Source organism: Hemicordylus capensis, chromosome 6, assembly GCF_027244095.1.
Source record: "Hemicordylus capensis ecotype Gifberg chromosome 6, rHemCap1.1.pri, whole genome shotgun sequence".
NCBI classification, from domain to species: Eukaryota; Metazoa; Chordata; class Lepidosauria; order Squamata; family Cordylidae; genus Hemicordylus; species Hemicordylus capensis.
This window is the reverse complement of record NC_069662.1, coordinates 6597246-6624888: the sequence shown is the minus strand read 5'-3', so window position 1 is coordinate 6624888 and position 27643 is coordinate 6597246. Positions and strand designations below refer to the sequence as shown.

Genomic DNA, 27643 nt, shown 5'->3' with positions numbered 1-27643 from the left:
TAACCAAATTAAGCAAAGTTAAAAGTCAGGCTAAAACCATAATCATAACTAAGTTTCAAATTAAAAGTTATTTTAAAAACTAAAAATTGAGAATTTAAACTAAAGAACCTACCGGATATAACCAAAGATGGATCATTAAGAAGCCTCTTTAAAAATATGTTTTTAGTTGTTTTTTAAAAACACTCAGGGAGGGAGCATGGCAAAGTTCTTCAGAGAGGACGTTCCAAAGCTGAGAGGCCACAACCAAAAAGGCCCTGCCTCTATTCCCTGCCAACTGAATCTCTGTTAGTGGCGGGGCCATGAGCAGGGCCTGAGATGATGATGAGCAGAGGGCCCTGGGAGGTTCATATGGGCGAATGTGGTCCGAAAGGTCCCCCATCCCCAAGCTGTGTAGAGCTTTAAAGGTCAAGACCAGCACCTTGAATTTATCCTGGAAGCAGACAGGTAACCAATGAAGCTGCCACAGGATGGGATTTGTTGGGCAGAACTTTCTTACATAATGGGAATATTATGCAATTGTCAGGAATGCTTTCCTATCCCCTATTTTGCTTCCTCCTTCCTAACCCTTGAGATGACTCCCAGAATGACAGGAGAAAATAGTCATTCATGACAGATCCTACCTGTGGAATCTTGTAAAGACCTACAGTGTTTGCTATGTGCATAGAGACATCAGAACCAAGTGCTCCAATGATAGCTAAGAGTTTCTTCTCAGTGCCACACTCATAACTGGGAGTAAATCTGTGTGATTTGAAGATCAGGTCCAGAGTGGTATGTTAGGTTACCCTTGCATCGTTGTAGCTGTCATAGATGTGGAACCCAAGTGTGATGTTGGAACGAGACTTTGGGATTCTTGTTGATCTCATTTACAGCAAATGATGAGGCCACTATATGCTGGTAGAACTTTGCCACCACACTGCAAATATAATTTATTTATTATTTCAGAAAAGAAATCTGCCATGCATGAATTCATTACACCACAATACCCATCATTTTCCTCACTCTTAGAATCGCTAGGGTATCTTATGATGTTTTTGAGTAAATAATGAAAAACACTTGGATATGCACAGCTCCAAGCCCTTATAGGCATGGGGAGATGCTGAAATAAATATATTTGTAATCGCTAATGCAATGATTTCCACTTTCTCTTGAGCATAGGAACATAGGAAACTGCCATATACTGAGTCAAACCATTGGTCTATCTAGCTCAGTATTGTCTTCACAGACTGGCAGCAGCTTCTCCAAGGTTGCATGCAGGAATCTCTCTGAGCCCTATCTTGGAGAAGCCAAGGAGGGAACTTGAAACCTTCTGCTCTTCCCAGAGTGGCTTCATCCCCTGAGGGGAATATCAAAGTCTTTCATGACACCAGCATTCCAAAATTTATTGGAAATGCATTCATGGAAACATATGCATTCTACAGTAGATACTTTTCTGTATTTAGAGATTTAAAAGCAAGCAAAACACTAAATAATCCAATAGCAGCCTGATCCTGGTTTCTTTGAGTATCTTGACTTGCATGAAGCATTGCGCCCAGACCCAAGGAGACACAGAGACATTGCTGTGGTGGAAATGGCCATTTTATTGAGGTTTCGTTGTATCATGCCTACAAGGCATATCAGCTGGGATTGGCCCTCCTCCTCCTTACAGTGCAGTACCTAGCAGGCAGGCCACGCCCATGGCCGCCATCACCTAAATGACTGTGGCGATAGTACCTTGGCTCAAGTCAGCTCCTCTGCTCTAAAGTGGGGGCACCCTTCTTTGCCACCCTAAGGTCAGGCCTCCAATATCAAACGCCACCCCCACCCCCCGTTGCTGCACAGCCATACAGAAAGGATGTCGCCTGCAGAGAGGTAGGAGTTAAGCAGCATCCCTGATCTGTTGAGCTTCAAGGGATCCACCCCTCCTCCTTGATGTACAATGCTTCCCTACGGTGCCACACCCATTTTCTTAGCTGTTCCCCACTGCACTGTACCTGCCCATCCATGGTGAGAGTCACCCCAGTTAATACTCTATCTAGCTACTGGGAATACAGGTATAGCCTGAGGCAGGCGAAAAAAGGTGCACACCACCTGCCAGTTAGGTGTAGATCCAAAAAATTCCTCCCCGGCACCGAATGGCGACCAGCTAATGCCCAATCTATATCTGAGGGATGGGAGTATCTGAGGGATGGGAGGGAGGGTTCACTGGCAAGAGGTGGACTCATGCCAGGGCAGATGCGCTGCCGGCTCATCCATTCCAGCCCCGCCCCAGAAACAGCCGGGGCCAATGGGAGCTGGCTCCCCGGGCCCATGTGCTCCTCAGAGGAGGGGCTGTGGGCAAACCAGCCGTGCCACCGAGGGAGGCGGTGAGTGGCTCACTTCTTCCGGTTTGTGATCTGGTTAAGCAAATACAATATAGGGAGAAAGCAATCGTTCTTACTTTGGAAACTCAAATAGTTTCTGAGAAGGGAGTTCCTTGAAGGAAACTGGGAAGATAAAGTGGTGAATGATCTGAGAAGCAATCCCACCAATGAGGAGACCACCAGGCTGGTACCACTCATGTGGAACAGGGAGGGGGTCATTTACGGTGCACTTCATAGTGTCCGTTTTGCATGCTAGATGAGGCAGCAGAAGCAGCAAGACTACCATTCCCAACATCCTGGAGCACAGCAAAGTTTATTTCAGTTTAGAAGCAGATTTTCCTATTTTTCTATATGCCTGTTGCATGACTTAAAAGGTGAAAATGGACTGCCTATGCAGAGCCCCTGGTGGTGCAGTGGTAAAACTGCCGCCCTGTAACCAGAAGGTTACAAGTTCGATCCTGACCAGGGGCTCAAGGTTGACTCAGCCTTCCATCCTTCCGAGGTCGGTAAAATGAGTACCCAGAATGTTGGGGGCAATATGCTAAAAATCATTGTAAACCGCTTAGAGAGCTCAGGCTATAGAGCGGTATATAAATGTAAGTGCTATTGCTATTGCTATATTCCCCTCTATCAACCTTCCTTTTACATCAAGAGTGCTACAAATTCATGCCTTGATTATGAGCTAAGCTGAGCCTAGATGACCAGTGAGAGTGACCCTAATTGCTGTGAACTCTGAACTCAGAGTTGACAGCAATTAAGGTCACACACAGTTGCACTTATGAATTGGGAGAGACTCCTATGCATTGCAGTGAAAGGAAAAATTCTATTTAAAAATTATTAAAATAAAACAATAAAACCTACAAACTTGGGGATGCTGGTGTGTGGTGGGGGGGAGTTGAGGTCATACCTGCCTTGCACCCAAACCCATGTTTGGGTGTACTGGCAGCCCCCAAAGGGGTGGAATGTGGGATCCTCAAATCCCCATTATTCCCTATGGGAGAAATGCAAGAATTGAAAAAATCTTAAGAAAATCATTAATAATCACAGGAGTGTCTGATTGCTTTGGGGTTTGTTGGGTAGGCACCCCTGCGTTTGTGCCCCTAGGTGCACACACCCTAGGCTTGTGCCCCTAGGTGCTCTAAATAGGGAATAATGGGCCAGTTCAAGTCCCTATTATACCCTATGAGAAAAATAAAACAAATAAAAAATTCATTAAACAATGAAGATCCATTCACCTTAAACAGAACTTGTTAGAAAATGTTTCTTTATTTAAACGTTTCTTTATTAGTTTATTTATATAGCTTCTAGTACAGCATATCTAATATCCAATACAGCATCTCACATGTAGAATATAAAACATAGGCAAAGCATAAAAGAACAAGATATAATTTAGGGATGTAATGAATATATAAATATTCATTGCATTCGTATCAATATTCATCACAATTTAGGGATGTGCATGCACAAAAATGACTAAAAACTAAACTAAATACTCCAATGTTTGTGTGGGGCGGGCGGGGGTAGTTCATATTTCTATTTTCTATCTATACAAAATCAGTAAAAACTAAAGAAAATCATTTAAAAATCAACCAAGTGTCTCACTGCCTTGATATATGGGTAGTAGGTGGTGCCTAGTGGGACTTACCCACCACACAAATTTGGTGCTCCTAGTAGCCTTATACGTGGGCTGAAATGATCTGAATCCAAATCAAATTGAATCAAATCCAAATCGAATCTGGGGTGAGTGGGGGGGGGGACAGATTTGGACACAAAACAAATCAGGGGTGATTTGATTCATGCACAAAACAAATTGAAAAAAATCCATTCATGCACATCCCTATAAAATTGATGTAGGAAAAGAAGGGTAGGCAAGGGCCCATTTTCACTTCTTTAACCACCTTGCTGCACACCATTTTGTTTCATTTGACCCCTCGCTGTCAATAGTCTTTTGTTTCATTTCTTTCTATGTCCATCCTATTGATTTCTGTCTTAGATTGTAGTGAATGGGGCTCCTGAGTCATGGATCCCTGGAGCTGTGCCCTCATTGGCTCAAGGGAGGGAGCAAAGCCCAGTTGCAGATAACCTTGGGAGGTAGTTCATGAGGGAGTCCGAAGGGGAGCTGGGGCAAGACCAAAAGCTGTATAGGAAGACTTATGATTATGTAATGGTTGTCATAGCAAACATTCTGCTCCTAAAACTCCCGCCGAGCTTTTACATGCAACTATATGTTACCAGGAACGGATTTGTTTAATTCTTCATCCTTATTAGTTCCCTCTTGTTCAACTGGGGCCTCAACACAATGATATAGCATTTAGGGGAAAAGATGCAACCCAATAACCCAACACCGGAGGCCAAGATGGAGAAGATCTCCACAGCCACCATGGATTTCCCCTTGGTGCTGAGGTAGCTAGGCACAAAGGACAGCCACACACTGCAGAACACCAACATGCTGAAGGTGATGAACTTGGCTTCATTAAAACTGTCAGGTAACTTGCGGGCTAGGAATGCCATCATGAAGCTGGCGAGGGCCAGGAGGCCCATATAGCCCAAGACCAAATAAAACATGGTGGCGGACCCTTCGTTACATTCCACAGTGATTTCTTCAGTTACGGAATGCATATCCAGGTTGGGGAATGGGGGACAGGTGGTCAGCCATACCACGCAAATGCATGCTTGAATAAGGGAGCTGGAAAACACAATTGGATAGGCCAGTCTGTTCCTCAACCACTTGCGCATCCTAGAGCCTGGCTTTGTGGCCATGAAAGCCAGAACCACAGTGATTGTCTTGGCCAACACACAAGAAATGGCCACTGAGAAGATGATGCCAAACGTTGGCTGGCGGAGGAAGCAGGTAATGTTCCCAGGTTTGCCAAGGAATAGTAAAGAAGAGAGGAAACAAAACTTGAGGGAGATGAGGAGGGTGTATGTTATGTCCCGATTATTGGCCTTTACTATAGGTGTATCTTTATGCTTAATAAAAATCCCTAGTACTAAGCCTGTGATGAGGGAAAAATAAACAGCTGCGAACACTAAGCTGATCCCTAACGGCTCTTCATAAGACAGAAAGCTTATAGCTTTGGGGATGCATTTAACTTTGTTCTTGCTTGGATACTGATCCTTGGGACATCTGAAGCAGTCAACCTCATCTGGAAAACAGAATAACAATAGTTATTATGTTTGGATCAGCTAGTGGGAAAGTTGAACATGAATGTTTGCATGCTATTACAAATTGCATGCAAATGCTGTGACAACTGCCTTTTAAAAATGAAGGCTACTATAAAAATTGTAATTCTTGGGTGGGGGTGGAATGGGGTTACATTTGTTTCTGGACATACTATTTTTAGCTTAATTTCCTCATGGAGAGTAGTCTTATGAGACAACCTTGCAGTCTATGCGTCCATCTGTGTGTGTGTGTCCCTAACAACTTCACAATTCCTGGACAAATTTGAAATGCCCCATAGGGCCACTTAAATGGTGTGTTGTTAGCCTACTTAACTCATGGAAGTAGCCTTATGAGGTGGCCTTGCTCTCCATGTCTGTGTCTGTCCATGTATGTCTCTCTGTGTGTGCCAACCTAACAATTTGGACCAAATTGTGCACAGTTTTTAACAATGATGTATTTTGTAATGACATAATTCCCTCCTATTCAAGATGGCAGACACATGAATTTCTGAGGTGGAAGTGGGCTAACTTGTGAACCACCATACTTGGTATGCATGTTAAGATTATAGACATTAAACATTTATATCCCATTAATTAATTCCAGAACCCATGTCAAGATGATGGCTGTGTGTGTGATCCCCCCCTATTAACTGCGTAATGCTGGGATTAATTTGAATCAAATTTAGTAGAGTTGTACTAAAGGGACATAGGGACGTTTCAATGGCATGTTTTTTAGCCTACTTTCCTCATGGAAAGTAATCATATGAGATTACCCTGCTGTCCATGTCTGTGTGTCTCCGTGTTGGTCAATTTGTCCTTCTATCCATCCGTGTGTGTGTTTGTGTTCCTAACAAATTTGCAATGCCTGGACTCATTTGCACCAAATGTTAGTGCCACATAGGGACAATTTAATGGTTTATTTTGTGATGATGTCATCCACCCCAATTCAAGGTGAACACACAAACGTTGGGGATAGAAATAAGCTAATGTTTGAACCACCAAACTGATTTGCACCAAATTTAGTATGCATAGAGGACATTAAACTTTAATATCCCATAAATGTATTTCAGAACCCATTTCAGGATGGCAGCTGTGTGTGTCTCTCCCCCCCCCTTTTGCAATGCTGGCACCAGTTTGGATGCAATATAGTACAGTTGTGGTGCTACAAACACCTTGTTTTCTAATGACCTCTTTGTCTCACACTTCCATCCTCCACCTATGCACACTGCACCCTCTTCTTACAGATGGGACTACTGTTTCACTGTGCCCTGTGTATTTCATTTGGTGTTTAGCAACAAAAAAGGCATGAAGTTGAAGATGACAATTATCCCTTGAAGTTACAATGAAAGCAGAGTAGGTAGATTAGTTCTCACCAGACTTCTTGTTCTATAGTACCATTTCCATCTAGTGCTGTTTGTATGGTTATGTGTGCATTCATGCACAATTTTTACACTTGCACAAAAGTCCCTTTGCACAATTGCACAGATACCGAGTTCAAGTGTCAGCCCATATCCCTGGCTATGAGTCCTTCCTGCAGGTCTCAAATAGTGGCCAGCAAGCCTCAAACCACATCAGTTCATGATGTAGTTTAGCTGGGCACAGCTGAAAACAAAATTCAAAATTGGAGGGTTGACTGCTTGTCAACACCGCAGCACAAGTGAACACGATGGTGTCTGCTAAAATTATCTATTGCTCCAAGACATTATCCCTAAGAAGTGGTTTACACAGATATGTGCATTGCTTGATTTCTCATCACTACTTCCATAGTGTGAAGATGACCATGATCCCATTCTTTTCAAAAGGAACTGGTTCTGTAGGTTAGTGATCTGTTTTCCAAGATTTCTAAATCCAGTGCAGAAGTGTAGAGGAATATCCTAAACCTTAAGTCAGCATGCAACAGACCACTAGCTAGTCAGGAACTTTATTGCAGAACATGGAAATGTGCTACTCAGTAGATGAAATCTGACATGATACTCTGGTTTAATCATGTATGGGGATTATATCACCTACCCTACCCAGAGCCTCTAGATGGGGCAGTTTATAAATGTAATAAATAAAAACAATAAATAAATACCCTTTTGGTTGGAAATTTTCTCTTCTGGGCATGGAGCACAATTGTAGCAGCAAAATTTCTCCCCTTCTTTTCTTTTCTTGTGGTAACCAGGGAGACAGGAGTCACTACAAATCGAAACTGGCAGCACCTATTCAAAAATTTAAGGACTTTAGGATTTAACATTTTGTTGTTCACTACTTGATGAATACAAATGTAAATGTTTCATATCAAATAATATACATAATTGTACGTGGAAACAATCTGCTTATATTTTCTCTGCACTTGTTCAGTCTATTGCTTGGCTAATGAATATTTGGAGATCAGAGAAAATAACAAGAAGGCACACGTGTGCATTATTCAACAGATATTAGATGGCCATCTTATGGCATGGAAGAGATGTACTATGTTTAATTTCTCCAGAAATCCCCCCCCCCCCAATGTCACATTAGTTTATGAATGCAATAAGTGCTACTGACTGTATTACCCCAATCACCCAAGACAGAGTCAACTTATGCAGGGAAATGTTCTCAGTTTGGAGAATGGAGTGGCTGTTGAAGAAATCCAGGAATGCATACCTGGTTAAATCCTCTGTGCCACATAATGATCTTTTCATTAATGATAAATTCTTTTCCTTCATGATCATTGGGATCCACACTTCCAACTTGAACTCTAAGAAAAGACTGGTTTGGGAATGTGACCATGTTCATGATGTCAAATCCACCTCCCATCTCCTTCTTAGCATTAAAAGACACACTTTCTCCAGCTGAGTTGTTAAATGAAATGCCTTGAAGAAATGGATGAAGCTAGTTGGAAGATAAAAAGGAATGTAATAGAATCTTCAAGCTGAGATATCTATTAAGGATCTCTCCACCCAGCATGGAAATGCAGTGATTTTGCAGAGGTGGAAGCGTGAAAAGTGTACAGCTTATGACCTCTCATATATATAGAAGGATGTTTGAAGCTACTACAAAATGTGCTCAATGAATAATGTGTTCAAGGTTGCAGCGTTTTTTGCCTATGCAAAGAAAACAATTTCACAGAGGAGACATTACCTCCCAGGGCTGGAGATACTGAAGTTGAAAACTTCCATCCCTGATCTTGGTTCTGTGCTTGGTTGCAAGTGAGTCAATAGCATGCAAAGCATGTGCAATGGCATAAACTGCATTATATATACTGTAGCTGTGGCCAGTCATGTGCATTTCAAACATAGTCCTAGGAAGATTCTCCAGCTTCTCTGCCCCAGTACACACTCCATCGGTTTCTATCAGTTCCTTCCTCATTGGAACCAAACAGTCAAAAGCTTGCTCCCAAAAGTCCTTCAGAAAACCATTTCCTTCTGCCTGGGAAGGCTTTATATTCTGTAGAAATTCCTCAAACCCTTGAACCTCTTTTGAATGAATTGTGAAGGAAATGGCACCTTGGAACACATTTAAATCCCAACCCTTTTGAAAGCCTGTGAATATGAAATCTATATGAGTTGTCATAATCCACACCTTTCTAAAGGATGTATTAACTTTATTTTCAGGGTCTTGTAGAAATATAAATGTCAGCCATAGAATTGTCAAGGATTCTCCATAAACGATACATGCACTGACTTTTTGATCTGTGAAAGGTGCATGTACATTTATGATTATTAAGTGAACATCCTCAAAAGTATCTAAACTGATTTTATTAGGAATTCTTCCTGTGAAGGCTGAGCAGATTCGGTTTTGGGAAAACAGAAGCTCCATGGTTAGTAGGAAACGTTCTCCATTGTCATGATCCACAGCAATGAGTCCAACCCACATCCATCCAAAGTGAAGAAGCAATCGAATGATCCCCATATACTGATGGGCTTCATTTGGGACCATGCAGTAAAAGGGAGGGACCCATGATATAGCACTCTCTTCTGGAACAACTGAGCCATATGTGAACTACTGGGAATGAAAAGATATTTTAGAGATAATTAGGAGCTCTCTCCACATACATACATTGTCAGTCCCTGCTAACTTGGCAAAGAGGCACCTTTTAACATGGTGATTCTCTTTATTTAGCAGGGGGAGAGTAACTGGCCCTATCCACCCCCAGCACAGTACCTCCAGTGGCTGTTGCTGGTGTCTATCTTATGTTTCTTTTAGATTGTGTGCTCTTTGGGGACAGCGACCCATCTTATTTATTTATTATTTCTCTGTGTAAACCACCCTGAACCATTTTTGGAAGGGCGGTATAGAAGTAGAATAAATCATCATCATCATGGCAGGGGTTTAGAAGAGGCCAGCAATGATGGTGAAGGGCCCAGTAACTTGGCCCTTTGAGCAACCTCTGAAGCAACTGTGCATGTTCAGCCTGCAAAAGAGAAGACTGAGATCTGAAAACCATCTTCAAATATCTGAAGGGCTGTTACACAGAAGAAAGAGTGGATTGATGCACCTGAGGGAAGAACTGGAACCAATTGGTTGAAATCACAATTCGGCCAATTTAAATTAAACATGAAGAAGAACCATAAGAGGTTTGCTACAGTGGAACAGTCTGTCTTGTCATGCAGGGATAGGCTCTCTTTACTGAAGGTTTTAAAAGAGAAGCTGTACAGCTGTCTGTCAAAGAATGCAATAGAACCCTTGCAGCCTTAAAATTCTATGATTCTGTGTCTGCTTTTGCAATGAATATTTGTTGAAGAACTTAGTTTGGTGAGATACTCGAGGATTCTTAGGGCAGAATTTTCTCATCTGATAGGAGTAGAATGCAATGCAGGGAACAACTTTCCTGGTGAGATACTCAAGGATTCTTAGGGCAGAACATTCTCATCTTATGGGAGTAGAATGCAATGCAGGGAACAACTTTCCTGTCAGCCACATTCCCTGCTCCTTGACCCTTGAAATTGCTCCCAGAATAGCAGGGTCCTTGCAATTGGTGACAATCCCCATGTTCCTACCTGTGGCATCTTATAGAGGCTTAAGATATTTGCCATATGGAAGGAGATATCGGATCCAAGTCCTCCAATAATGGCTATGACCTTTTTCTTGGTGCCACATTCATAATTGAAGGAAAATCTCTCTGATTTGTAGAGGAGGTCCAGAGTGGTACGATAGGTCATTGTTGCATCATTGTAGCTGTCATACATGTGGAAGCCAAGAGTGATATTGGGCAAGATCTTTGGGCTCTTGTTGATCTCCTTTATGGCAAATGCTAAGGCAAGGATATGTTGGTAGAACTTAGACACCACACTGCAGATAGAGTTTACTTATTATTTCACACAAGAATCCTGCATTGCATAGCTTTGTACATAATACTGCTGTATAACACAGTCTCCATCCTTTTTGTCTCTAGTTCCTTGGAGTGTCAGGGCCTCTTTTTATTTGCTATTGATGTTTTTGAAATAAGAAATTTCAGGTCATGCATCACCCCAAGCCCATATTGAGGGGGAGACAAGCTAAAGGGATATGCAATGACTTACCAGTGTTTTATTTTACCAACATTCCAGATTCCCCCCCACACACACACACACACATGCATACATGAAAACATGTTTTTTCAAAGGGACGTCCTTCTACCAACAACATTCTGCATATACAAAATACACACCAGGCATTATCTTGCTCTGTAGCCAGCATGAATTTTATCTGACCTGAATTTCTATTTCCTGGTTATTAAATTGCAAATGTGAGTACTCTGCAAAACAGCTACCAACTGTATTATTAGTTTTAGTTGGTGGTTTTAGCACCAATATCTTATTTTGGACACATTTTCACGACTCCTTACATTCCATTCCTTACATTCCATGGTTCTTCACAGCATACTTCTCAAAGTATTTCTTTGTACGGTATCAAGAAAAAGAATCTGATTTCAAGTTCCAATAATCACAGCCCCCCCTTGCAAAGTTGTGGTTTCTTTTCTTTTTTCAGATTTCCCACATTTTTACATACTTGACATGATTTAATAGTGTGGACTTTTGAAGGTTACTTTTTCCACTGCCCTGAATTTGCGGGGTGTTGGTGTGTGCATGTATGTATTAACTTGCTCAAGAAATCTGCAGAAAGTTGACTGCATGCAAATTTCATGCATTAAAAAACAACAACACTCTACCCATTTTTACATTGTTTTCCAGAGTAGGAAGAGCTTTTTTATGGAGGGAGCAAAGTTCATATTTCATGTAAATTTAGTGCATTGCATAACATTCAGAAAACAACAGAGAAGTGGGCTCTTCATATTTTCACTTTTAAAACTTTTGTAATGTGGCCAAGCATTAATCAAACAATCTGAACAATCTGAAAACAACAATTTCTTACATTGGGAATACAAAAACCCTTTCGGAAGGATGTTCCTTGAAGGGTATTGAATCGGAAGTATAAATGAGCTGAGAAGATATCCCACCAATGAGGAAGCCACCTGGCTGGTACCACTCATGTGGAACAAGGAGTGGATCATTCACAGGGCACTTCATGGTATCTGCTTTGCATGCTATGGGAGGCAGAAGAAACAATGACACCAGCCTCAGTATCCAGGCAGCAAAACTTCTCTCTAGACATTTACTCATCTGCACCCATCTAGAGCAGCTGACAGAGTTAAACTGTCTAGGATGGGATGTGGCTGACCCTGCATATGCACCCCTTAAAGGAAAATGTTTCAGCATTACATTTAGCATTCAGAGTGATGCAAATGCATGCCTTGAATAGCAGCCAAGAATGCCAGTGCTCTGGTTCCAAGACTGATAAAATGAAGATGGCAACTGTCAGGATCAAACTGGCAAAGTCCAGCTTAATCCTTCTATAATTCAATAGCTCAGGGTTTTATGGTCTTTTCCAGTCTTGTTTATTGAGTTAGAAGATTGGCTATCTTCTAAAATGCCACTGGAGATTTTGCCAGGTGAACAAATTACAGTTATTTGGAAAAACACAAAGGGAGATAATGATGTCTCCACGACTTGGCTCTGGGTCTGATCTTATTCAAGTCTGGTCCCAGCCACCTGCTCCTTAGTAAGACAAGAAGGCTCCAGGCTGTTAACAGTGAGCAATCCCCAATAGGAAAAACATGCCCTAACAGGAAACCATTGACTCAGCTTGTATGCAGCTGATACGTCAGCAATGCCAATTTCTGGAAGATTATGACTAAAACAGTAGTGCATATGCTGGTAAACTCCAGGCTTAACTACTGTAATGCACTCTATGTGGGGCTGCCTTTGTACATAGTCCAGAATCTAAAATTGGTACAGAATGCAGCACCCAGACTGGTCTCCACAACAACCCAAAGTCACCATATAACACAGATTTTAAAGGAACTGCACAAATGGCTGATATGTTTCTGGGTGAAATACAATGTGCTGATTATCACTTATAAAGCCCTCAACAGCTTGGATCCAGGGTACTTTAAGAGAGCGCTTTATCTGTCATGAACCCTGTCGCCTTTTAAGATCATCTGGAGAGAGGTCTGGTTATGGCTGCTGCTGGCTCATTTGGTGGCAACTTGGGACCAGACCTTCTCTGTGGCTGCCCTGGGGCTATGGAATATGTTCCCAGTTAAAATAAGAGCATCTTATTTTCTGTTTGCTTTTAGGAAGACCTTCAAGATACACCTGTTTTCTCAGGCTGTGATAGAATGTACATATAGGGGATGGAGAGTGAGTGTGTGAGAGTGTGTGTTGCCATAGTAACCAGGCATGGAATGTTTGTGGGGAAGGATTTAAATAAGGGCAGTTGGTTAGGAGGAGACAGTTGGAGCTGGAGTTGGAGGTAGCTGGAACTGATCATTCGGAGTGAGAGGCTGGACAGAGCTCAGCAGAGAGATCAGTTTATGTGATCACAGCAAGAGAGATTGTTCAGGGGTTTGTGGGAGACTTGAGTGGTGAATGTGTGGAGAGTGCAGAACCAGCAGTACACTGGGGCATTGCCACTAAAAGTGGGAGAGTGTTAAGTCTGGGAAAGAAACCTTGAATGTGAATGGTGCCTAGAAGTGAAATCTCATGGTAACAAACAGGAAGGTCTGAGTTGGTTTACTAAGTTTGCAAATCAAGTTTTACTTACCTCTGTCCCAATTATATCAACTCCCTAATTGTTATCAAGAGGGAAAAGCCACTCTGAGAGAGTTAAACAGCTGATGTACTTAGCAACTTTGTAGAAATGTTTATGTGCCCTGCCTTGCAGAGATCATTATTCCAATTAGTTGTAAACAATAGACTTATTATTTTTGTTCTACACCTCAAGATTTGTTTCATTTGTACAAGGTGTTGAGTACTGAGAACAGGGTAATAAGTAATCATATGGTGGCAGCGAAAGAAAGTAAAAACTGAATAAATTCCCAGAACCTGGAGACTAAGTTGTTATAAAACAATATAGAAAAAACCACCTCCTTGGACTTGAGAGAGGAGCCAGGGTGGGTTCTTGACACAGGCATTTAACTGAAATTAATTTATAACTGTTTGTCTTTATTCCATGAGATTATTGTAACTTTTTATGATGTGAAATTGTATAATTGTTTTAATTATTTTTACTCTGTTGCACATATCTGGTGACATAGAAATAAAGACGAAGAAGCAATGAAGAAGCAATTGGACAATGCCCATGTACTGGTGTGCTTCATATGAGACCATGTGGTAAAAAGAAGGGACTCCCATTGCAGCACTCTGCTCTAGTGCGACTGAGCCTCATATTAACTATAGGAATTGTACAGATATTTTAAAGAGATATTAGGAGCATGTCCAAAAGAAGGCAATGGTAAACCACTTCTGTATTCTACCAAGAAAACCACTCAATGGCACAACCAGGAGCATGTTACATGGTATATTTGCTTAAGCAAGGAATATGTGTTGAAGGAATGTGGAGGTTTGAGAGAATAGAGGATTCTTTGGGCAGAATCGTTTCACATAACAAGAATATAATGCAATTGGTGGCGATGTTTTTTAGTCAATCATGTTCCTCCCTCCCACTTACCTCAGAATAACTTCTGGAATGAAAGGCAACGTCTAGCAATCCCTATGCCCCATGCACATAAGATCCTACCTGGGGAATCTTATAGAGACCTAAGATGTTTGCCATATGGAAGGAGACATCAGAGCCAAGTCCTCCAATGATGGCCATGAGCTTTTTCTGGATTCCACATTCTGAATTGTGGAAACATCTCTGTGATTTGAAAAGCAAGTCCAGAGTTGTACAATAAGTCATAATTGAATAGTTGCAGCTGTCATAGATGTGGAATCCAAGTGTAGTATTGAGCAAGATCTGGGAATTCTTGTTGATCCCATTTACAGCAAATGATAAAGCCAGGATATGGTGGTAGAACTTTAATACCACTCTGCAAATGGAGTGTACTTAATGTTTCAGAAGAGAAACCAACTGTCCATGGAGTTATTATACCACCATATCTGCCATTTCCATCTCTAATTGATCTAGGTTCTAAGAATAGCCTTCAAACTAACTGACACTTTTTGAGCTGATACAGACCTGTACATGCTTAAATCCAAGCCTGTTCCAAAGTGGAGCCAAGTATGTAATAAATGGCTAAATTATTTTTATTTTTCTCTTCAGCAAAGTTTTTTATGACCTCAGTATCCCAAATTTATTTGGTGTAGAATTCAAAGAAACATACTTCTCACAGTATATCCTTTTATTAGCAACCTTCTCCATTCCAAAATAAATAATTAAGACATTATAAAACTCAAATTGTTGTAGTAGAGAAATCACCTCAGCAGTCTAAATAAAGTGCACAATGAGGCAAAAAGATGTAGCTTTCAATAGGAAAAAAGAACATAGTGCAAAAAGACTATGAGAACTTAATTCCAACAGAACTACTCAGCAATGGTTTAGAGATATTAGAGATGTGCATATCGGCTCAACCTCGAGCTGATCCACTGTTAAAGTGTACCAACTTGAGGGCTCACCATTGAGCTGGACTTGGCCCAGTTTGGCTAGAAGTCGAGTCGAATCTGCCGAGCTGATCTGGAGCCAGTTGTTGTTGGTTGGTTGTTTTTTTAAAGATAAAGAAAAATGGTGGACTTATTGCCATTGCTGGACTCCAGGGGATGCTGTTGTGGCCGGGGGGGTCCTCCTTATGCCCCCTCCCTCCACCACCACTCCAGTTATTCTCAGCCCATTATGGGCTGTTTTTGGCCCGTTACAGACTGTCTGTAGTGTCAGTGGCCATTTTGGAGGCCATTATGCATGCACAATGAACATCTCTGTGGCTAGGCCATGATGGGCCAAAATGGAGTGTAATGGGCCAAAAACAGCTGGTCAGAGGCAGGGGCAGGGGAGGACCCCCATAGCCACAACAGCACCCCCCAGAGCCTGGTAATCATGGTAAGTCCACCTTTGTTGCCTTTAAAAAGTATTTCCTCCCCCGAGCTGGACTTGAACCAGTTTGGATTAGAGCCAGACTGGGCCCAACAGAACCAGTCCAGGCCCAGTTCAGTTTGAGTCCAGTTCTACTGGAACCAAACAGATTTTCTGGTTTTGTACACACCCCTAGTCTGGATGCCAGCCTGATAAACAGATACTTTAATTTCTTCTCCATATTAATTGCTCTCTGTTGTTCAGCTGGGGCCTCAGCACAATGATGTAATATTTAGGGGCAAAGATGCAACCCAGTAACCCAGCACTGGAGGCCAAGATGGAGAAGATCCCCACAACCACCGTCGCTCTTCCTCTTGTGCTCAGGTAGGTGGTAACAAAGGACACCCAAACACTGCAGAACATCAACATGCTGAAGGTGATGAACTTGGCTTCATTAAAACTGTCAGGTAAAGTGCGGGCTAAGAATGCCACCATGAAGCTTGCGATGGCCAAGAAGCCCATATAGCCCAGGGCAGAGTAAAACATGGTGAGGGACCCTTCATTACATTCCACAATTATTTCATCAATTAGGGAATGCATGTCCACATTGGGGAATGGGGGAGAGGTTGCCAGCCAGACAGTGCAAATGCCTGCTTGAATAAGGGAGCAGGAAAAGACAATAGAATGGGCCAACCTTTTCCCCACCCATTTTCTCATATTAGATCCTGGTTTGGTGGCTATGAAAGCTACAACCACAGTGATGGTTTTCGCCAACACACAAGAAATAGCCACTGAGAAGATGAAGCCAAAAGTCGGCTGGCTGAGGAGACAGGTCACTTTTCCAGGCTGGCCAAGGAATAGCAAAGCAGAGAGGAAGCAAAGCAAGAGGGAGACAAGGAGAGTGTAGGTGATTTCCCGGTTGTTGGCTTTGACGATGGGGGTATCTCTGTGTTTAATAAAAATTCCTAGCACTAAAGCTGTGATCAGGGAAAAGAAAACAGCAGCTGAGGCTAAACCGATTCCTAAAGGTTCTTCATATGACAGAAAGCTCATCATTTTGGGGATGCATCCATTTTTATTCTTATTTGGATTCTGATCCTCTGGGCATTTGAAACAGTCAACCATGTCTGAAAAACAGGAGGAGGAGGAGGAGGAGGAGGAGGAGGAGAACAATGATCTTCTGTATAACAATGTACGTGTGTGTGTGTGTGTGTGTGTGTGTGTGTGTGTGTGTGATATGTTTTGGAATGTCATAAATTTAGCTGTCACACACAAAGGGGGCATGGCCCAGACTCCAAAGCCCAGTGAGCTCCTCCTCCCCCTCACATTTCAGGCAGCCATTGCTGCACGAACAATGTTTTGTTCCTTTTCTCTGGAGGGAGAGAAAGGGAAATAAAGGGGGAGAGGAGCTTGCTGGGCTTTGGAGGTGGAGCCTGAGCAAGCCTGGTGACGGATGTTACAGTTACTGGAGGGTGGCAGGGCTGGAGTCAGGCCACCACTGCTCCTGGTGGCATTTTGAAAGGTACAATTAAAGGGGGCACTCTACCCTCCTCATCCTCCCTCCCTTCAGCCAGCCACAGCAATATTTTTTAGAGTGAAATTGGGGAGATGTCCCTCCCTGCAACTGCTGCTGCCTCCAGAGAGACACAGCAAAATTTGAGGAGTGGCATTCAATAATATGCTGGGTTAAATCATGTACAGTTTCTTGAGCTGGGTAGGATGTCTGAAGAGGTCCCTTTTTGAAGATAATGGAAAGTCGAAAACAAATGTTTGCATGCTGTTCCCAGAATTGCTTTCCAAGTATGTGCAGGCCGATGGTTGGTCAATGTATGTATGGTTGATAGAACCATCCGTGCACATCACAAGAACAATTGGAAGCAAGTGACAACCACACCTGTTTCAAAAATGCTGGAGGTGATCCCTGTTTCCAGACTCAGTGACATATAGAATGAACCTCAATACAATTCTGACCCATTCACTAACTGACAAAATGGAAGCCCTGTTTGGATTTATTAGTTTCCCAAAACCATCATCTGCTAAGGCAGGAGCCCTCAAAGCTGAGTCCCAGATATTGTCAGACTGCAGCTCCCATCATTCCAGCCACAATGGCTGAGGGTCATTGTGACTAGGGATGATGGCAGTTGTTGTCCAGTAACATCTGGGGACCCAAGTTTGGGAATCACTTGGTACACACACACACACACACACACACACACACACACACACACACACAATTTTATATCTCTTCTTCCATGGAGTACAGCTGAAAGTGTGAACCCTGCCGCATTGAAAGTCTGTGTGTGTGTGTGTGTGTGTGTGTGTATATATATATATATATATATATATATATATATATATATATATATATGAATGAACTTCTCTTTACTTTTTGGCAACAGAGGCTCAATATGATAATTTACCACTTCCTAGAATATCATCGGATATGACACTCTGAATGATACCTGAATAATATGTCATTTTGGAGTACTATGTTGCCTACCATTCTGGTGGGAAATCTTTCCCTCTGGACATGGAACACAGTTATAGCAGCAAAATTTCTCCCCTTCCTTCATTTCCTTTTGATATCCAGGGCGGCAGGAGTCACTACACACAGAAAGTGGCAGGCTCTATCCGTAAAAATAAGGACATTTAAAATGAATGTATTTAAATGTCTTTTTGCTCACCAGCTAATTGCTAAAGATGTTGAGAAAATATATGGAATAATATGGAACACTATGAATTGTACTTTGCAGCTGTTATTTCATTCGTGTATTCCATAGGGGTGTGCACAGAACCGGATGATAGATTTTTGGATGTTACATCACTTCCCTTGCAATTCTCATATATGACATGAATCCCCCTGTGATTCTCAGCTGTGACTTCACATTTTGCTGCCATTTTTGGATATGAGTACAATTTCCAGGTTAATTTAAAGAAATCATTTAAAAGCAATCGATGGGCAGATTTAATTGAAATTAACCACATAACATCCTACCATCCTGGACTATAAGTGTGCCTAATTTCAAAGCTCTCTGCCAAGCCATTTTTTCTCTGTTTTTCCCCCTTGTATTTTCCCATAGAACTCTATGGGAATTTTAACTGACAGTTATCAGATTTCCAATCAGAAATCCAATAACGATACTGATATTCTGAAGGATCAAAAGACCCAATATCAATACCTGTCATATTGCATCGTATCTGATATTTTCAAACATGCACAGGCCTAGTAAACATGTTGTGTAAATGGGGGTTGTTGCCTACAAGTTCTACACACTTAAAAAGTCTGCGGAGATGTGTAAAGATGTTGTAGTGTTCCACAGTGTTACCCAACTGCTAGTGGAGACATAAAGAATTACAAAGGTTGTGCAACCCAGTTGTGCAACCGGTTGTTCAACATGCTTTGCAACCTAGTGTGCAAATTCTCAACAAGGACTAATGTGGAACTGACTTTCCTTTCTTTGTTCAATATAATTGCACAATGTCCTTGTACTTGCACAACAGGATTATGCTAGTGCAACACTAGTCTGGATATAGGCTAATAATAACGAGAAGAATAATATGCAGAAAGAGCCTGACTGTGTCTCTGATTTTCTTAAAAGCATATATTACTGATTTTGCCAGAAGGTTCAGGAGAGTGGCGCATTTAGCCATTCAAATACTCATTTGTCACAACATCTCTCACACTTCATTTTTAGGAGGCAGGGGAGCAGAGGAGTACATGCGGAAATCCATTTTGTCTCATTCAGTCTCTGCAGCAACTGCCTTGCTTCTTCCTATCACAAGCAATTATCCAGCAATGAAAGATGCTGTCATTCTATGCAGTGCTGAGCCTCATGGTGGCATTAAAAGGCATAGCTTCAGCTCTCTCATTGACACTGACAAGAAGTGGTTGGCTGACTCCAGCTTCCATCATGCCCAGCTGTGATGGATGATAGGGTGATGGGCATTGGAGCCCTATGGTGAGCCTCAAGATGGCCACCCCACCCCTGACCTGAATAACAGCTGCCCAGCTTTGGCTTGCCTGGTAGTGTTGTACTCCAAATCCCATCATGCCCTGCTGTGATGGATGATAGGGTGATGAGTGTCAGAGTCCAGCCACCACTGGGGACCCACAGGGAAACAATAGAAGGTTAGAGTCATAAAGGTACCAGTCTCTTTGTATAAATCTGAGCATGGCCACACCATGGTCTTCAGAGCAGTGGAGAAAGATCCCATGTCCAATTCTCATTCTCAACCACTGACCTAACCAGGTGAATTTGTGCAAATCCCATACTCAGATTAATCAAAAATCAAATTAATTAATAAAAGAAGTATTCTTATTTCCATGCCGGTTAGGTTTTCCAAACCAAACTGCCATTTCTGAAGAAGGCGTTACTTTACCTCCCCTGGTGAGAGACACTAATTCCTGGTGCTAAGCTGGTAATTAACTGGTAATTTATTGGCAAAAAGTTGCAGATTAACTTTTCATTTGCAATGAAGCCACAGCATGAGAATTATTCAGAGAACATTCTGAGAATAATTGGAGGTCCAGCAGGATATTCTTGGAATTTCCCACCTCATATATTTCCCATGAGAATCAAGTCTCGCCTTCTGACCCTGGGGTCCCCAGTCAGGAGAATGGAGTGACCAATGAAGAAATCTTAGAATGCATACCTGGTTAAATCCTCTGTGCCACACTATTGCATCATCATTAATGCTGAATTCTTTTCCTTCAAGAGCATTGGGATCCACCCTTCCAACTTTCACTCTATGGAAGGAATTGTTTGGGAATGTAACCATGTTCATAATGTCAAATCCACTTCCCATCTCCTTCTTGGGATTGAAGGATAATGATTCTCCAGCAGAATTGTTAAACCAAATGCCTTGAAGAAATGGGTGGAGCTGTTGAAAGATTAAAAGCTAGGAAGGGGTACATCGGAGTCCACGGGCCAAAGGTTTACCAATATCTTTCCTGGCTGATGTACTTTAAAGTTGTTTCACCTCCACCCAGCCTGAAAATGCAGCTATGGCTCAGTGGTAAATGTGTGAAGAATGTACAGCTTATGCTTTCTCAGGTTTGTGATATTCGATTTGAGGTTGAATCAAATCACAGACCCCTTGAATTGATTCATTGAAAGCAGCCAGCTAGGCAGGCGACTTCAACTAATCATCCTTGAACACATCAAATTGATTTGGGTGATTCATGAGTCATTTTGAGGCTTATTTTGCTCAGAATATGGGCCTTAAAATGGTGCTTTTTTCTGGGAGATCTGGTCTTTTTGGATCGATGGTAGACTAGCCCTCCATTTCAGGCTTAGTATATCACCTGGGTAGACCTGTTCAATAAAGCAGGCTGGCATGCTAAGTCCAGAGCGGAGGGTGGGTCTACCCGCCAATCCCAATTGGTAAACCAGCTTTCCCAGGAAAGAAGCATCATTTGGAGGGCTCTGCAAAACAGGCCTCAAAATGGCAATTGAATTGGCTGAATCAATTCAGGTCGAATAAGAGAGTGATTCTCCTTGACTCTGGATTGGTCTCTCCATTTTGAGGGCAATTCGATTTGGGGTCGAATCTGTGAATCATCCCCATTTTGACCCGAATTGATTTTATGGCAAATTGATTTGCACACCCCGATTTTCAGGTAGAAAACATAGGGGAAATTTGTGGGACTTCTAAAATATTCTCTGTGGATATTGTGTGCATCTGTGCACCGTTTACATAAACAAATCATTGCAGAGATCTTACCTCCCACGGCTGGAGATGTTGAAGTTCCAAACATTTATTCCTTATCTTAATTCTGTAGTTGAATGTAGATAAAGAAACAGCATGCAAAGCATGTGCCACAGCATAGACAGCATTGTAAATACTGTAGCTGCGGCCAGTCATCTGCATTTCAAAGAGAGTCCTGGGGAGGTTCTCCACCTTCTCCTCCCCAGTGCATGCTCCATCAGCAAATATCAGATCCTGGCTTCCTGAAAATGAACAGTCAAATGCTTGCTCCCAAAAGTCCTTGAAAAAACCATTTCCTTCCATCCTGTGAGGTTTTATCATATGAAGAAATTCTTCAAACCCTTGAACCTCTTTTGAGTGAATTGTGAAGGAAAAAGCACCTTGGAACAGATCAAAATCCCAGCCCCTTTGAAGGCTTGTTAGTGTGAAATCAATCTGGGCTGTCATAATCCACACCTTTTTAAATGAAGCATTCTCCTTATTTTCAGGATCTCGTCCAAATATAGCTGATCTCAGCCATAAAATTGTCAGAGGTTCTCCATAAATGAGAAATGCACTGACTTTTTGATCTGTGAAAGGTATATAGACATTTGAAATTGCATCAATAATGTCTCCAGTGTCAAAATGTGCTTGATTTGGGATTCTTTCTGAGAAGGCTGAACAGATTCCATTCTGGGAAAACATACGTTCCAAGGTCTGTAAGAAATGTTCTCCATTTTCATCATCCACCGCAAAAAGCCCAACCCATAGCCATCCAAAATGATGAAGCAACTGGATAATTCCTGTATGCTGATGGGCTTCATTTGGGACCATGCGGTAAAAGGAAGGGATTCCCATCGCAGGACTCCCATTGGGGGCAAATGAACCATATGTGAGCTAAAAGACAACATGCAGATATTTTAGAGAGACATCAGAACTTTTTATCTTATGCAACAGATGTAAATGTGCCTGCTCTTCTATGAATGTGCCTGCTTATGCACATAAAGTTTTTAAAACATTTTATTTTTCAGTTTTCAATATAATACAGTATACCTTCTTTAGAAAAAGAAACAATAAAATACTGTATGGTCCCAATATTATCACTTTGCCTCCAGCTTCTTAAGGAAAAAATGGAACTGATATGTGATCATTCTAGAGGTATCATATAGAGATGCACCATTACTTCAAATGACAACTTCCAAATGTTTAATGAAAATTAAGTAAATGGATTTGATAACCATATTCTTGACTATCTATCCTTTTGAATATTATGATCACAATATATAACCCATTCATTTATATAGTGACATTCCTTATCTCCCACTCTATCTAAATTTGATATAAAATAGATATTAAGCCTTTTATACCATTCCGGCCATTAACAATTAGCTTTTTCAACCTAGTTCATTGTTTCATAAGTATTCTTAATTCTTTAAAAACTTAGGAATTTGCTCTATTGGAAATATTTGAGCCAAGGAATATGACAATTTTTAGACTTGACGATCAGTTCTGATCTCATTACCAAACCATTCCTATCTAAAACTTCACAGAAATGGTTAAGATTGTTGGCTTTCCAAATCTGAAAATATTTTAGATTCAAACCTAGCTTTAAAAAATTTTGTTCCACAAAGTGAATAGGATAACATTGCAGATCCGTTTCCTTCTCCATTTATCCCATACACATAGAGGTCATTCACACAATCAAAAACTGTGTTCCACCCAGGTTTGGGAGCTGTGTGAGCTCCCAATTTTTGGTTGTGTGGAAGCAAGGTAGGAGAAAAAGCTACCCAGGTTTTCCTCCTACTTTGCTTCCACACAACCAAAAATTGGAGGGACACACTGTTCCCAAACCCTGATAGAAGACAGTTTTTGATTGTGTGAATGTCCTCGTAATATTTTTGATAAAAAGAAATCACAAACAGCATCATGTTTGTATAGTTGCCTCTAAAACTGAATTCACTATATAGCCATGGAAGATTATTATTACCATGCAGATAGTTAATAATAATATTTAAACAAGCATCATAAATCACCTGTTGAAGATATGTATAGGTCTGGTGAATTTCCAGAATTCTTTTATAATAATTCTCTCACATAATAAGAATATAAAGCACCTGGCGAGAATGATTTTATGCCAGTGATACACTTCATTTCTCCTTAATAATGAAATCACTCCCAGAATGACACAAAAGGCTTATAATTTCAGACAACCCCCATGCCGCAATGCATAGATCATACCTGTGGCATCTTATAAAGACCTAAGACATTTGCCATGTGAAAGGAGACATCAGAACCAAGTCCTCCAATGATGGCCATGAGTTTTTTCTTGGTGCCATATTCATAACTGGGGAAATAGCTCTGTGATTTGAAGAGCAGGTCCAGAATGGTATGATAAGTCATCTTCGCATCATTGTAGCTGTCATAGATGTGGAACCCAAGCGTGACATTGGGCAAGATCTTGGGGTTCTCATTGATCTCATTGACAGCAAATGCTAAGGCAAGCATGTGCTGGTAGAACTTTGGTACCACACTGCAAATACAGAGCACTTCTTATTTCTGAAAACAATTCTACTTATTATTTCAGAAAAGAAATCTAGAGTGTATGAAGTCATTACTCCACAATACCCATCATTTCTGCCTATTACTGTTTTAGAGTGTTAGGATAAGCCTTTTGTTTTTTACAGATGTGGTTGAACTCATAAACACCTGGACATGCAGAAGTCCATGTAGGAATGGAGAGGAACTGAAGGAATTATGTTTATAATGGCTGGTGAAATAATTCTGAGTTTCTCTTTAGCAAAGTCTTTCTGACATTCTTTTTGTTAATACAGTCACAGAAACATTTCTTCTCCACAGTAAATGGAACTGTGAACAGCCTAGAGACATAAGTTTTGGGTGGTATAAAAATATGTTAAATAAATAAATAAATAAATAAAATCCTTTTACCAATCACCTTCTCCATTTAGAGATTTGAAACAAACACATAATGAACCAGATTGTAGGGAGACAGCACAGCAGTTTCATGCCCTAAATCAGGGGTTCCCAACAGGAGGTTCTCGTTTCCCCTAGGGGTACCCAGAGCCCTCCTGTATACCCAGGCTGTAGCCCCACATGTTTATTTGTTGTGTATGTGTATTTGATTAACAGAACAAGACATTTCAGTTTGCACCTTCTTCAGCCTTCTTCTTCTACTAAATCAATTATACAGCACAGCAACAAGATGTGGTAACACCAGAGCAGTTGAAGAAGGTGAAAGCTAAAACATCTTGCTCATTATATTTCTATTTTGCTAGTCAACAATAAATGTATACTGTTCTTTTTTAATTAACTGCATGCTTCCAAGATCCAGATAATACTTGTATGGAGTTCTGTTGCAGCATTAAAAATATCCTCTCTCTCTCTCTCTCTCTCTCTCTCTCTCACCTGAGCTGATGGTGCGTGGCAGAAAGGGTGCACTCATTTTTTAAAAGTTGGGAGATCTGCCTAAATCAAGTATACAGCACAGCAACAAAATGTCATTTTTACCAGAAAAGGAAGATCAATGCAAGGTTTTGCAGGTTGTCTTCCACTATTTTGATGGTTCATTTTTCATTTCCATCTAGAATTTCAACACATTTGATTGTATGAAAATTTCATGCCATTAAAAATTTAAAAGAGAAATAACAAACCACTCCTTCCACTCCAATACTGCTCTCCAGGTTACTAAGTAAGGAGGTAACAAAGTCCACATTTCACATAAACTTAGTAGAAGACATAAGAATAGGAAAACAGTTGGAAGGTATGGTAGACCAACATCTATTTGAATGTGCTTTCACTATAAACTAAGAATATAAACTATCCTTAGAGTTTGTGATCTGGACAAGCTCCCATGATACAGACAAAAATAATAATGTCTTACATTGGAAATCCAAACAGGTTATGAGAAGGATGTTCATTGAAGGAAACAGTGTGGGAAATGTAAATGATCTGATGGGTAATCCCACCAATGAGGAAGCCACCAGGCTGGTACCACTCATGTGGGACATGAAAGGGATCATTCACAGGGCATTTCAGAGTATATACTTTGCATATTATGGGAGGTAGCAGAAGCAGCAGCAGCACAATTTCAAACATCCTTGCAACACAGTTCCTCTCATTATACAATCTTCTCTGCATCCACTTACAGCAACTGCCCAACTTAAACAGGCTACATGGGGATGTGGCTGCTTCAGCATATTTGCCCCTTAAAGAGGAACATATCACAGTTACTTTTACTATGGAGCATTTTAAAAATACATGCCTTGAGTTGCAACCTAGATGGCCAGCACTCTTTTTCCAGTCTGGCTCATCAAGTTAAAATGGGAATTTTTCCATGATCAAACTGTCAGAGTCTGGCATTATTCTTTCAACTCTCAATAGAATAGAGTTTTATAACCTCTTTCAGTCTTCCTTATTGCATCCATGAGCTCTTTTTAACAAGCCACCAGAGATTTGGCCCAGTGAACAAATTACAATGATTTAGATAATTAAAGAGGGAGGTAATTGTTTCTGCAGAATTCAGCTGTAGGTGTTACTATCAGCAACTAAAATGCGTTTTATCCCCAGATTGTCACCCCAAACTCCCTGTTTCTATCTGAGGCAAGATGATCCCAGATTCTCAGGGGGTGGGGGTGCGTGGTTAATCACTAACAGGAATGTCAAGGCCCATGATGGAGTCATTATCTTGAATGGAGACACAAAGCAATTCAAAATCCTGAACTTAGCTGAAGGCCCCACTTCATATTCTAGTAGAAAACAAAAGGGGTAGTACACAAATGGAATGAATCCTAACTACAATAAAATGCAGAAAATATAAAATAATATATAATATAATTGAAGTATTATACACATTAGGCCCTTCATTAAAAGCCCTCACGTGCCTTTTTATATTTTAAATGATTTTATGTTAGTAATATATTTTAGCGTCCTTTATATTTCTTATTGTATATTTTTACTCATCTATGGTAGCCTTAGAGTATAAAATCTATTGCTACTTAGGTTTTAAAATGTTCTTTATGCTAGTCTGTGACCATAATAAAGACTGTGTTCTATCTGAGTTTGGAAGCTCTCTGTGTTACCAACTTTTGGTTGCGTGGAAACAACTTTTGGTTGAGTGGAAACAAGGTAAGAGGAAACACTACCCAGTTTTGCCCACACCTAGGTCTCAACTCAAATTCAAACTTCAGTTATCCCTGGTATGTACCCAACAATACTTTCGTTGAGACCCTCCAAGAAAGGAGATTCCACAGGAGATTCTACTGCTTAACTTTTGCATTTTGCTTTTATTATGTATTATTTTTAAATTTATATCCTACTCATCCTCTAAGAAGCCCAGAGCAGTATAGATGGTTATGTTTCTCCTTAGAACCATCCTGTGAGATAGGTTGGGCTGAGAGATACATGACTGGACCAGAGGCACCCAGTGCGTTTCATGGATGAATGGGGATTTGAACTCAGGTCTCCCTGGTCCTAGTCCAATACTCTAACCACTACACCACACTGGCACTTATTTAAATTTGAACCTCCACTTGCCTTCCTGACACACTTGGAACATATAATACTGGTCTCTATGCATATATATATATATATTTTAAATAAAGAGGTTCATGATTTCCCAAATCATTTGTAATGTAAAAGGACAAAGCAATACACATTGCCAAAGGTGGGGTATCATCTTTTATCTTGAGCAGTATGTAAATACAGGGACAGCACTCTGTTTAAATCAGTCTGCCTATCCCAGCTGTGGCCACAGCTACCCCATGTGACTCTGACCACTTTCCTCCCAATCCCTCTCAGAGCAACAAAGAGAAAAAATGATCTTTTGGCTTCTGTTGGCATTCTTTTCAGCAACCTTCGGAGGTATTTCTTTCCTTCTTTCAGGTGCAATTGGCAAATAGGGGACAGTTACATTCGAGGGGTTAATATAAAGGGGACATTGCATTTTCTCTCTCTTCCCAGGTGTCCAATGACAGACCCATCTTCAGCAGTCTGCAGTGGATGTGAAGAGGCCTGGAGAGTCCCTCTGCCTCTCCTGTGGAGCCTCTGGGTTCCCTTTCAGAGACACCTGGATGGTCTGGGCGAGGCAGGCTCCTGGGAAAGGACTGGAATGGGTGCCAATCGTACGTCAATCCTCAAGGCCCATT

At 41.2% G+C, this 27643-nt stretch overlaps 2 protein-coding genes across 2 annotated transcripts; both read right to left on the bottom strand.

Annotated features, from left to right (window-relative positions):
* Positions 1-4469: 4469 nt before the first annotated feature.
* On the bottom strand, positions 4470-9404 carry LOC128331481 (vomeronasal type-2 receptor 26-like). Its single transcript, XM_053264956.1, has 4 exons — positions 8607-9404; positions 8130-8357; positions 7576-7702; positions 4470-5485 (listed from the first exon to the last, which is right to left on the bottom strand). Exons 1-4 carry the CDS (start codon positions 9402-9404, stop codon positions 4587-4589), a joined length of 2052 nt encoding a protein of 683 aa, XP_053120931.1. The 3' UTR covers positions 4470-4586.
* A 470-nt stretch (positions 9405-9874) lies between these two features.
* LOC128329576 (vomeronasal type-2 receptor 26-like) lies at positions 9875-25595 on the bottom strand. The gene is made up of 9 exons (XM_053261047.1): positions 25381-25595; positions 23721-24012; positions 21519-22379; positions 20448-20675; positions 18295-18421; positions 16045-16921; positions 14526-14817; positions 10466-10705; positions 9875-9922 (listed from the first exon to the last, which is right to left on the bottom strand). Exons 1-9 carry the CDS (start codon positions 25593-25595, stop codon positions 9875-9877), a joined length of 3180 nt encoding a protein of 1059 aa, XP_053117022.1.
* Positions 25596-27643: the final 2048 nt, after the last annotated feature.